Consider the following 10,876-nt stretch of genomic DNA (forward strand, 5'->3'; position numbering starts at 1 on the left):
CCGCCACCTTAGGTGTACGTGGCTGGCGCCTTAGCCGGTTGAGCTATAGGTGCCGAGCCACTCCCAAATTTACTTCTAACTGAAATTATCTTGTTTATTTAATCTCTGGCTCTTGTGTTCTCAAGTCACCTCCACTTAAGAAGGCGAACTCCATGAACACAGCTCACATGCAGAGGAGAATCTGACATATGGGAGACACTCAGTACATGTTTGATTAGTGAATCATCGAAGGTCATTTGAGCTAACCCACTTTCCATACTCCCTCCTAAGCCAGGAGCTTCCTGACCCTTCAGTTAGAGGCCTAGGAAGTGCCACCTTCAGTGTGAAGTTCCTTCCTCTTGCTGTAGTCCTACACCTGAGGGGACAGGAGGGCAGAGGGAGAGATTCAAGCAAAAGGATACACCCAGTCCAGCTTGAGCCGGCAGGAAGGCAGCTCTGAGCGTGTATCCAAGCTGTAGGTGGGTGCCAGCTCATCTGGGATCAGCATAGGCACAGGGCGCCCCCTCAGGAACATTTTCACGGAGCCCTCCTCTGCCAGGACACCCCCAGAGGTCAGGCAATGATATCAGCCCCCATCCCTATTCCCTCTACTTTTCAGGCTTCATTTTTTATTTATTTAATTTAATTTTTTTTTTTTTAGGTAGAATCTCATTCTATTGCCCCAGGCTAGAGTGCTATAACATCATAGCTCACAGCAACTTCAAACTCCTGGGCTCAAGGGATCCTCTTGCCTCAGCCTCCCAAGTAGCTGGCACTAGAGGAGTGCACCACCACACCCAGCTAATTCTTCTGTCTTTAGTAGAGACAGTGGTCTCACTTTTGCTCAGGTTGGTCTTGAACTCCTGAGCTCAAGCAATCCACCAGCCTCAGCCTCCCAGAGTGTTAGGATTACAGGTGTGAGCCACTGTGCCTGGCCATTCTTTTTTCTTTTTTTATCTTTTTGAGATAGTATCGCTCTATGCCCTTGGCTATAGTGCAGTGGCGTCCTCAGAGCTCACTGCAACCTCAAACTCCTGGGCTCAAGCAATCCTCCTGCCTTGGCCTCCCAGGTAGCTGGAGCTATAGATGTACCATGCCTGGCTAAGTTTTCTGTGTTTACTAGAGATAGGATCTCCCACTTGCTCAGGCTGATCTTGAACTCCTGAGCCTTGGCACCCAGCCCAGGCTTCATTAAAAAATAAAAATTTAAAAATTTAAAAAAGTAAATGGAGAAATTGAGGCCAGAGACACAAAGGCCCACTAGCCAAGTCTCATGACCTCTAGCTCTGGCCTATCACCCCAAGCCTCAAGCAAGTCCTTCCTCCTCTCCCCACTCACCTATGCTGAAGATAACTTCTTTGGTTTTGCTGTCAGGAATGGATACAGAAAAATAAAAAAGTTTTAGTAGGCAGGTGAGAAAATGGGAGAAACCACTCCCCTACTCCAGCACTCCCAGGAGGTCTCTGATGAATGGCAGCAGGGCTGAGTAAGGAGCAGAGCGCTGCCTCTCTGCAGGCCGTGTGCTTTGCTCGGTTGATCTTGCAGAGCCTAAGACACAGGCCCAGAGAGGCAGTGATCGCCAAAGATCACACAGCACGAAGTGGCAGGGACGCGATCCTGGAACAGAGGAGTCACCAAGGACCCCATCTTCCTAATCAACACGGTGCTCCCCAACTCTCCCCACCCGGCAGTTCCCCAGCGCCCCAAACTTCAAGCAGCAGGAGAAGCAGTGAAAGTTTAGAGAAGGGGCGTGTCTCCACATTTCTTCTCCCAACAGAAAGGGGTGAGGCTCCCCGGCCTGGGTCTCAGGAAATGGGGGAGAACGAGAGGAGCAGAGGGTCTGTGAACGGGTCTCACCCTGCTCCAAAGCTACTCATGGCGGCGGCTGGCGGAGCTCCGGGATTGGGGGTGGAGCCGGGGCCAGCTCTGCCGCTTCCGGCCCTGGGAGGTGCCCGCGCCGCCGCGCCCTGCCTCGCCCTCCGCAGCTGACTCGTGGAGCCGGTGGGTCCCACCGAGTCTCACCTCCCGGCCTGTGGAGTCCTGATATCAGGCTCTTTTGGGGAGTGGGGATGGGGGTTGAGAACTTGGACTCATTCGGGAGCGCGCCTGCCTGAGTTCAAAGCCCAGTTCTGCCACTTCCCAGCTGTATAGGCAAGACCAACTTCTGCCCCGTTTTTTTACGGTTTTCTTCTTTCTTTCTTTCTTTTTTTTTTTTTTTTGAGACAGAGTCTCAAGCTATCGCCCTGGGTAGAGTGCTGTACTATCACAGCTCACAGCAACATCAAACTCTTGGCCTTAAGCGATTTTCTTGCCTCAGCCTCCCAAGTAGCTGCTTCTTTTTGTGTGTGTGGGGGGATAATAAGAGTACCCACACTTTCGAGGGTAATTGCGAGGGTGAAATTGGTTCGTTCATGTGAAGTACTTAGAGTTGTACCTGACACATGACACTGTTTACGTGTTGGCTATTATTTAAGGAGAGTTAAATGTGTGCCTTTTTTCTTCTTTTCAGACAAGAGTCTCACTCTGTCAGCCTGATTATAGTGCATCAATCAGAGCTCACTGCAATCTCGAACTTCTGGGCTTGACTCTGGAGTAGCTGGGACTGAAGACAGGCACCATCGGGCCTAGCAAACTTTTCCTTTTTTAAATTTTTTGTAGAGATAGGGTCTTGCTCTTTCTCAGGGTCGTCTCAAACTCCTGACTTCAGGTGGTCCTCCTGCTTCGGCTTCCAGAGTGCTAAGATTACAGTTTTTGACTGTGGTGTGACCTTACCCTGGTCTCCAAGCTCTGACCACGACCACTGCAGGCAACTCCAGTCCTGGGTTTTGATTCGGTTCAGATCTTCAGTAGGGCCCCCGCTTCCTAGTTTACCACTCCTAACATTCTTATCACACCCACCTACTCCTTCTTAAGTTGACTCAGTCTCTTAATAATTAATTTCTACCCTCTCCTCTGGGCTTTCCGCTCCGCGAAACATTCTGACCATGTCCACTTTCGCGTGACTCAGTACCAGATTCTCTTCAAGGACTTCAAGCTGTCTCCACCTCTTGAGATTTGACCACGCCCATCATCGACCCCGCCCAACCTTCAAAACGCACCGGGTTCCCCTGGCAGAGACCCCAGACTCGGCTGTGTCTGGACTTCTGGAATCTGACACTCTCCCACCTGGTCTCAGCCTCTGTAACCATCCGTCCCTCATCAACTCCAGGTTCTGATTCTGCCCAGGCTAACAGGCTGGCCACACCCCTACCTCAGATTTCCTCTTTTCTTGCAGAAACTCTGAGGCTTCTACCCTGACTCCATACGTGAGACTCAAAGAGGACTCTCTCACCTTTAATAGCCACGCCCATAGCCTGGCTCCTCCCTGACTTCCTCCCTGACTCACCTTCCTCCTTAGGCCCAGACCATCACCGCTCCCAGAGTTCTAGTCCAGCTCCTTAAACTCTGGTCACGCCCCGGAGGATTGGCTCCGCCCTTCCAGGCCTTCCACTTGGAACGCATCACCTCAAGACCGGTCCCTCCTCCAAGCTTCAGGCACTGTCCCCCCATTCAGAATTAGCTGACCGCAATCTAGATTATGACCATGTGGCCTGGGGCATGATTCCTGATTCCCCATTCATCCCTCTACCTATCTGGGGTCCTGGCTTAACCCTCTGTGGCATGACCCTGCCCAGATCCTTACCCTTCCTTTTTGGCGCTGCAGTTGCTGCTGGAGGATGTGGTGCGGCTGCGGGGGTCCTCACGGCGCACGGAGGCAAGGCGTTCTGGTGACAGGTAACGGCGGCCACTGCAAAAAGGGAGTACAGCTGGGGCCAGAGCCTTCTAGGCCAGCAGAAGTGCATGGGCGAGCCAGATCCTCCCTAAACCCTCGCTAGGGGAGCCCGGGCGCATGAGTCCCTCTTTCTACACACAAATAGCCCCCGTCTCCCACAAGGTTTTGGAAGAGGCTGGGGGATCCTGGCTTCACCTCTTACCTGCGCCCGGAGGTCGCCTCCTTCTTGGGGGAGGATGGAGAAGTGGCATAGCCACCCACACGCCGCGGGGCGCCCAAGCCATTGAGGGGCGTCCTTGTAGGAAGGCCTTTCAAGAGTTGACACACTGAAGAGATGAAGTTAGAGAACAGAGAGGGTGAGCATGAGGTCCGGGCCCTGGGCCCACTCCATCTCACTCCTCCAGTCTAACAAGGATACCGGAGGCGGTGGTGCCTAAGCGTGGAGGAGCCCGGCCCTTGGGGGTGTTTCGCGCTCGCAGAACTGCTCCTTGTTCTTCACAGGCCCGCAGGCGTCGCAGTGCATCTGCCAGCGCCGCCTTTAGGACCGCCAGTTCGTCTTCCTGCAACTGCAGCCTCTGCTCCAGCGCCGACACGCGGTCATCCACCTCCATGCCGCTCGCGGCCGACAAATTATCATCTGGAAGGCGGAGGAACACAGGCTGCAGGGGCCACCCAGGAGCTCCAACGCACCCGGTGTTCCTCGGTCCTTCCCGGGTCTGAGCAAGCGCCAGTTACGCCTCCTTCCTCTCCCGCTACCTGGGGCTGGGACGCGTGGAGATGGGCCACAGATGATGGCTCCGAAGGGGGAAGGAAATCCCCACCGCTCTCCAGCCCTTCCCCACAGTCCTCTCTATGCTGCAGCGCCCTGGTCGTGTGACCTTGGGGAAGTCCCTTCCTCTCACCTTCTATAATTGTTGAAATCAAGAAACCTCTCTGGTTTCAAGATTCTGAGATGATGAACATCTATGAGTGACGCCAGCATTTTAGAGATGACACCAAACTACTCCTAATGACACTAACGTTCTAGACTTAGCCCAGACATCTTTCGACGAATATTCTATCGTGGTTTCCAACGTTCCCTCACAGTTTCTAAGACTTTCCAAGCCAAAAAGTCATGCTGACGTCCCTTTTCATCCGCTCCTCACCCGAGTTCTACCCTAGGGCCAACTGCAAGGAAAGAGCTTCTGCGACCCCTGGCGGCAGACTTGGGGGGTTGCAGGTAGAGACAGAGCACCGCAGACCCAGGAGATCCTAAGAAGAGAGATGCGGGCGGGGATGCCACCCAAACTCTTCCCCATCAGGAGTTCCTTTCTTCTGTTTTGCTTCTTTATTTCACTTCTGTGCCCCCACGTCTTATGTTTGGGTCTCCCCCTTTCTTCCAGCTCATGGGTGCAGTTAAAATCACTCCCCTAGTGCCCCTCGCCCCTCCCATTTTCCCGAAGTAGGGGTAGGCGGAGGACCGGGGTGGCCCCCCTCCTTTCTTCCCCCAAGAACACTCATACCCAGACTCATTTCTGGCCACAGTGAAGGAGGCTCTGGTTCACAGACCGGTGGAAGTAAAGATGGCTCGGTAAACAGGGACGAGGCGTGGAGGTCGAACCTGCCATCCGGCGTCCAAGGGCCGCCCAGCCTGCCCGTGGGCTCTGCAGTGCAGCCACGGGTCCCTCCCTTCCTTCCCCGACCCTCCCCCCCCACCCCGTGGCCCAATCACCTGCCGAGTCTTGCTGGCCCTGCCCCCCCACCCCCAGCGCCTCCCAAGTCCGGTGCTTGGACCTGCAGAGGAGATGGTAGCCTCCGAGGTCAGAGGGAGAGAGCTGTCAAACGTGGAACTCCTAACAGGAGGAATCTCATCTGGGTCCTGCTGACATCACGTTTTGCAAGGACCGAAGTTGGAGGGGTGTGCAGAAACACACAAAAGGTCACACAGCCAGTAAGTGGTAACCTCATTGTGCTAAGCTTCCTCCTACCTATCATTAATAATACTAACAACAACAACAACAACAACAAAATGGTAGCTGTTGTTGTGAGTTTACACGTGCCAGGCACTGCTCATGAAAAACAACACATCTCCAGTTTCATGGTAAGTGCTCAATAAATCCAGAATAGAATTAACCATTTTTATGGTATCTAATGCTTTTGGCAATTCTAGTAGTTGTGATAGTATCATCCATTTTAGGAAGAAAGAAGGAGAAAGAGGATTGAAGCCCAAAGAAGTGAAGTTACTTTACATGGACACAGCCTGTCAGTGGAAGAACCTGTACTCAACCAGGCTTAGGCATCCAATCATCCTGCCTCTTAGAGGGACAGAGGAAGACAAAATGAGCATTTGGGTCCGTTGCCAACTCCAGTGGTCCCTGGCACCATGTGTTTGCCCAGGGGAGTGAGCCTCCAAACTGGATGATGGTTTCTTTCTTCTCGAGGGAATGGGAGGGGGAGTTGAATGGAGGCAATTTCACCTTGACCCCTCTGTCCCCACCCTGAGAGGCCAGATGCATTAAGATGCCTTGGCCTCCCCCATCCTACCCCTACAACTCAGCCCTCTTCTCCCTCCTTGCCATTCCCCTGGCCTCACTCTTTTTGCTGAAAGACCAGGCCCTACTTCCCATTTCTCCTCCTGTCTGCCTTTCTGCCCCCAGCTCCCCTTCCCTGGGCCTGACACTCAAAATGACCCTTCCAGTATCATACCCACTTGTCTAGGGAGAAGGGATGAGTCCTAATGGGTGCGAGGGTCAGGGCCTGAGGATTTGGAGGTATAGTGGGGACTAAGTCCTCTGGCTGTCCTACCTGATCCCATACCCTGCTTTCAACTCAACACTAAATCCCATCCCACCCTCCTCTAATCTGTCTGTCCTTCTGCTATGAAGACTGAAGAGTGTCACAGAAGATTCAGAGGAGAGAGAGGGCAGAATTTCAGACACAGTAGACCCCCCAAGTCTTCCCTCCTTCCAGTCTCAGGTTCCTTCCAATTCTGCCCCCTTCTCTCTGTCTAGTCACCTCGGGGACCAGGGGAGGATCCAAGTGGGTGGCCGCTTGGATCTGGGCTTTGGGGATCAGAGACCTAACTCTGGGGTCAGGATCTTGCTGAGGGGGAGGAAAGGGGATCTTCAAAAAGGGAGGGGTTTGGGGACTTGGAAGAAGGAGGTTGGGGCAGGAAGACAGGGGTCCATCCCTGGGCGGGGCCAAGGTCGGAACTGAGGAAGGGTCTCACCGTTGCAGTACTGCAGCAGAGAGGACGTGTCGTAGAGGCCGCAGAAGGCCGGGCCGCGCTCCGCCATCGCCCCGCCACAGCCACCACCGGCCCCCGCGGCCCCAGCCCGGGCCCGGTCCCCCCCCCAGGCCCTGCCTCCCGTTGCCATAGCAACCCCCTTGGTTCCAGCATCCCCAGCTCAGCTCGCCTGGCATCAGGCGGCCGACGCTGGGCCTGGCACTGGGGTCATCCCCCAGGATGGCCAGAAAGGAGGGTTTGGACACCCTCTTGCCAGGCCCCCAACACAATCCTCGGGCCAGGATTGGCTGCGCCGGCTAGGTACCGTCTGATCCCGCCCACAACGGGTGTGTTCTCTCTAGATTCCCTCCCGCCTGTTCTGAACCAATGAAAGCCTGTCGCTCAGGCTCTTCCACCAATAGAAATGCAGAGGGATTGGAAGGGGCAGGGCTTCTCTGCCTTTCAGCCTGAAGCACAGCTCCCAGCTCTGGAAGGAAGATGAGGTGGAAGAAGACATTCCTCAACGCCCAACATCATCTCCCTAATTTTTCATTGGATTTTCCCAAAACCACTCTTCCCTCCCCGCCCCCTCATGATCAGGCTTGACATTAGAGCCTCAAACTCTCCCTGGTAGCCCTTGTTTATTAGATCTAGACCCACCCCCAGGGCTCTTGGCCCCACCCCCAGAATCTTGCGGGTGCTAAAGTTTGTTTCTGCCCCCAGAACCATTAGCACCGCCCCACTGATGGTCGGAACGTTCATAATAAAGCGTTTTGCTCAGAGCTCTTGCCCCGACCTTCTAATTAATAGCATTAGCTCTGCCCTAGGTATTTAGACCCCCTCCTCGCAAGTCTGTTAGTCCCTCCCTAACCTTCCCTTCCATCTTCCAGACTTCGTCCTCAGGCTCGTAGCTCCGCCCTTAGGGCGCTAGTCTCGCACAACCTTATTGTCCAGTCCGGGTTTTGACAGTCCCAGTTGTGAGGCCTGGGCCAGCTGGTGTGTCAGCCAGGGATGGCTCCGAAGTTATGGGGGAAGAGGGGCGGGTAGAAAGCCTAACAATGGATTTAAAGAATATTGGACTGCCTTCCCCAAGTCTAGCTTGAGAATCAACACCTAGAGATAACCCCAGGTCATGTTTTATAGGCAAAAGAGGTGAAGTTAATAGTGGAAAGAGATTTGCCTCTGGGGATACAGGCAGATATTGGAAGCTTTCAAACCAGACTGACCTGGGCTTGAATCCTGCCTCCACCACTTTCTAGTTGTGTGACCTTGAGGCTCAGTTTCCGCACGTGGAAAGTGAAGGCTCATAATCATGCCTACTCTTTTCATTCATTTAAAAATGTTTACTGAGGGCCAACTCTGTGCCAGGCTCTGTTCTAGGTGCTGAAGTTTCAGGAGAGATCAGATCAGCCTGACACCTACTCTCATGGATCTTTCAGTTTAATGGAATATGTAAACCACCATGCACAAAATAAATAATACTAGCCAGCATTTATTGAGCACTTAGTATGTACCAAACACTCAGTTATCCTCTCCAGAAGCCTTATTTTCTTTTCTTTTTCTTTTCTTTTTTTTTTTTTTTTTTTTGAGACAGAGTCTCACTATGTCGTCCATGGTAGAGTGCTGTGGAATCACAGCTCACGGCAACCTTGAACTCTTGGGCTCAAGCAATCCTCTTGCCTCAGCCTCCCAAGTAGCCAGGACTACAGGTGCCTGCCACAACACCCGGCTATTATTGTTTGTTTGTTTTTTTTTGTAGAGACAGAGTCTCACTTTATCACCCTCAGTAGAGTGCCCTTGCATCACGCAGCTCACAGCAACCTCCAGTTCCAGGGCTTAGGCAGTTCTCTTGCCTCAGCCTCCCAAGTAGCTGGGACTACAGGTGCCCACCACAACACCCGGCTATTTTTCTGTTGCAGTTTGACTGGGGCCGGGTTTGAACCTGCCACCCTCGATATATGGGGCCAGCACCCTACCCACTGAGCCACAGGTGCCTCCCCACCCAGCTATTTTTTTTTGTTGCAGTTCTCGCTGTTGTTTATCAGGACCAAGTCAGACTCGAACCTGCCAGCCCCAGTGTATGTGGCTGGCTCCCTATCCACTGAGCTACAGGCGCCAAGCCCAGAGCCTTATTTTCATCACAATTTTACAGATGAGGAAACAGGCACAGAGCTGATAAGATCACTTCAGATCTGGTAAGTACTATGAAGATGATAAAACAGGGTAATATGATCCAGAAAGATGGGAGTGTGAGTCTAATTTAGAGGTGGTAAAGCCAGAAAAGTTCTCTCTGAGGAAGTGGCATTTGAGCTGAGATGTGAATGACAAGAAGGAAGAAATTATGCCTAGAGTTGGGGTGGGGAAAGCTTTCCAGGCAGAGGAAACAGCTAGTGCAAAAGTCCTGAGGTAGGTTTGAGTTTGGCACATTTCTGGGGGGACAGGAAAAGTAGTGAGGATGAAGCTATGGTAGGAGAAGGGAATGGACATATATGGGGTTAGTGAGGTGATGGGCCTTCCTCCAAATCTTGTAGGGTCTTGAAGGCTGTAAGAAGACTTTTGTAGTTTGTCATTGTATCCTCCATGAGCCCCACGGAGGCCAGCCACATTTGTAAAGCAGACATTAGTATAATGCTGGACACACAATAGGGGCACACAAATGATAGCAACACCTATGAATTTCCCAGTGTACACCTACTATGTGGGGCATCAAAATCAGTGATGGGTTCAAAGTGATGACTAAAATAGCCATGGGCTGTTATCATTCTATGATCACAGCTAACTGTGTTACTAATAGAAGCAAAGCAGGAACTGGGGTTTTCTGCCTCCCAAACTCCTGCTTCTCCCACCCCACAATCCCTATGAGCTCAGATTCCAGGAGAAGGGATGTCAGACTCCTCCATTCATGCTTCTGAAGCAGGCTACAAAGTGTTAAAGGCTGTTCCTGGGGTGTCCCCAGAGGACTGTGGGATCCCAGGGGAGTTTAGGTTCTGGAGGGCTCCATGAGGTAAGGGAGGGGAGTAGAGCCAGGGTATGGATGAAAGAACTACATGGAAGGTGGGGGATGAGTCAGACCCAGCCCTTGCCCTTGAAAGGCTCCCAGACTCATTATGGGGACTAGATACAGTCAGGATCCATGTGAGCCAAGTGACATTGGCCCAGTGGCTTGGCTTTTCCTCATTTACAAAATGAGAGTCATCTACTTCACAGGGGGAAAGGTTTGTTGAGCTCATGCTTGTAAAGTGTTCAGCACAGTGGCTTTTGGGTACCATTAATGGAGCTAATTTGATGACAAGTGCTTTCCCAGGGGATGTCAAGGGCCTGAAAGACAGCGGTGAAGAGGAGGTGGTTCTGTAGAGGATAGGGGTAGGGGCAAGGACAAGGCAGGGCTCCCAGTTTCTCCTTGTCTTTTTTCTCTGCCTCTAGCTTTCCTTCTCCCTAAGTCTTTTCTCTCTGATCCCTGTCTCTTTCTTTATGTCTCTGTCTGAAAGCTGAATTTCTTTCTTTCTTTTTTTTCTTTTTTTAGAGACAGAATCTCATTTCGTCACCCTCGGTACAGTGCCGTGGCATCACAGCTCACAGCAACCTCCAGCTCTTGGGCTTGGGTGATTCTCTTGCCTCAGCCTCCCAAGTAGCTGGGACTACAGTCATCTGCCACAACGCCCGGCTATATTTTTGTTGCACTTTGACCAAGGCCGGGTTTGAACATGCCACCCTTGGTATATAGGGCTGGTGCTCTACTCACTGAGCCACAGGTGCCACCTCTTTTTTTATTTTTTTATTATTTATTTATTTATTTTGCAATTTTTGGCTGGGGCTGGGTTTGAACCTGCCACCCTCAGCATATAGGGCCAGCGCCCTACTCCTTGAGCCACAGGCACTGCCTTTTAGTTATTTATTTATTTTTGTTTTAATTTTTTTTT

General features: G+C 52.2%; 1 protein-coding gene across 1 annotated transcript in view; it reads right to left on the reverse strand.

The window, feature by feature from the left end:
- EML2 (echinoderm microtubule associated protein like 2) overlaps positions 1 to 7,130 on the reverse strand; it is a 33,348-nt gene extending 26,218 nt beyond the window's left edge. Inside the window, 7 exon segments of the mRNA XM_012811156.2 lie at positions 402 to 531; positions 1,318 to 1,346; positions 3,662 to 3,766; positions 3,954 to 4,077; positions 4,170 to 4,388; positions 6,960 to 7,082; positions 7,085 to 7,130. Of these exon segments, the coding sequence (XP_012666610.2) occupies positions 402 to 531; positions 1,318 to 1,346; positions 3,662 to 3,766; positions 3,954 to 4,077; positions 4,170 to 4,388; positions 6,960 to 7,082; positions 7,085 to 7,130 (776 nt within the window).
- Between the last annotated feature and the right edge of the window lie 3,746 nt (positions 7,131 to 10,876).

This window comes from Otolemur garnettii, unplaced genomic scaffold (assembly GCF_000181295.1).
Source record: "Otolemur garnettii isolate 467f Iridium unplaced genomic scaffold, OtoGar3 scaffold00152, whole genome shotgun sequence".
In the NCBI taxonomy this organism is placed as follows: Eukaryota; Metazoa; Chordata; class Mammalia; order Primates; family Galagidae; genus Otolemur; species Otolemur garnettii.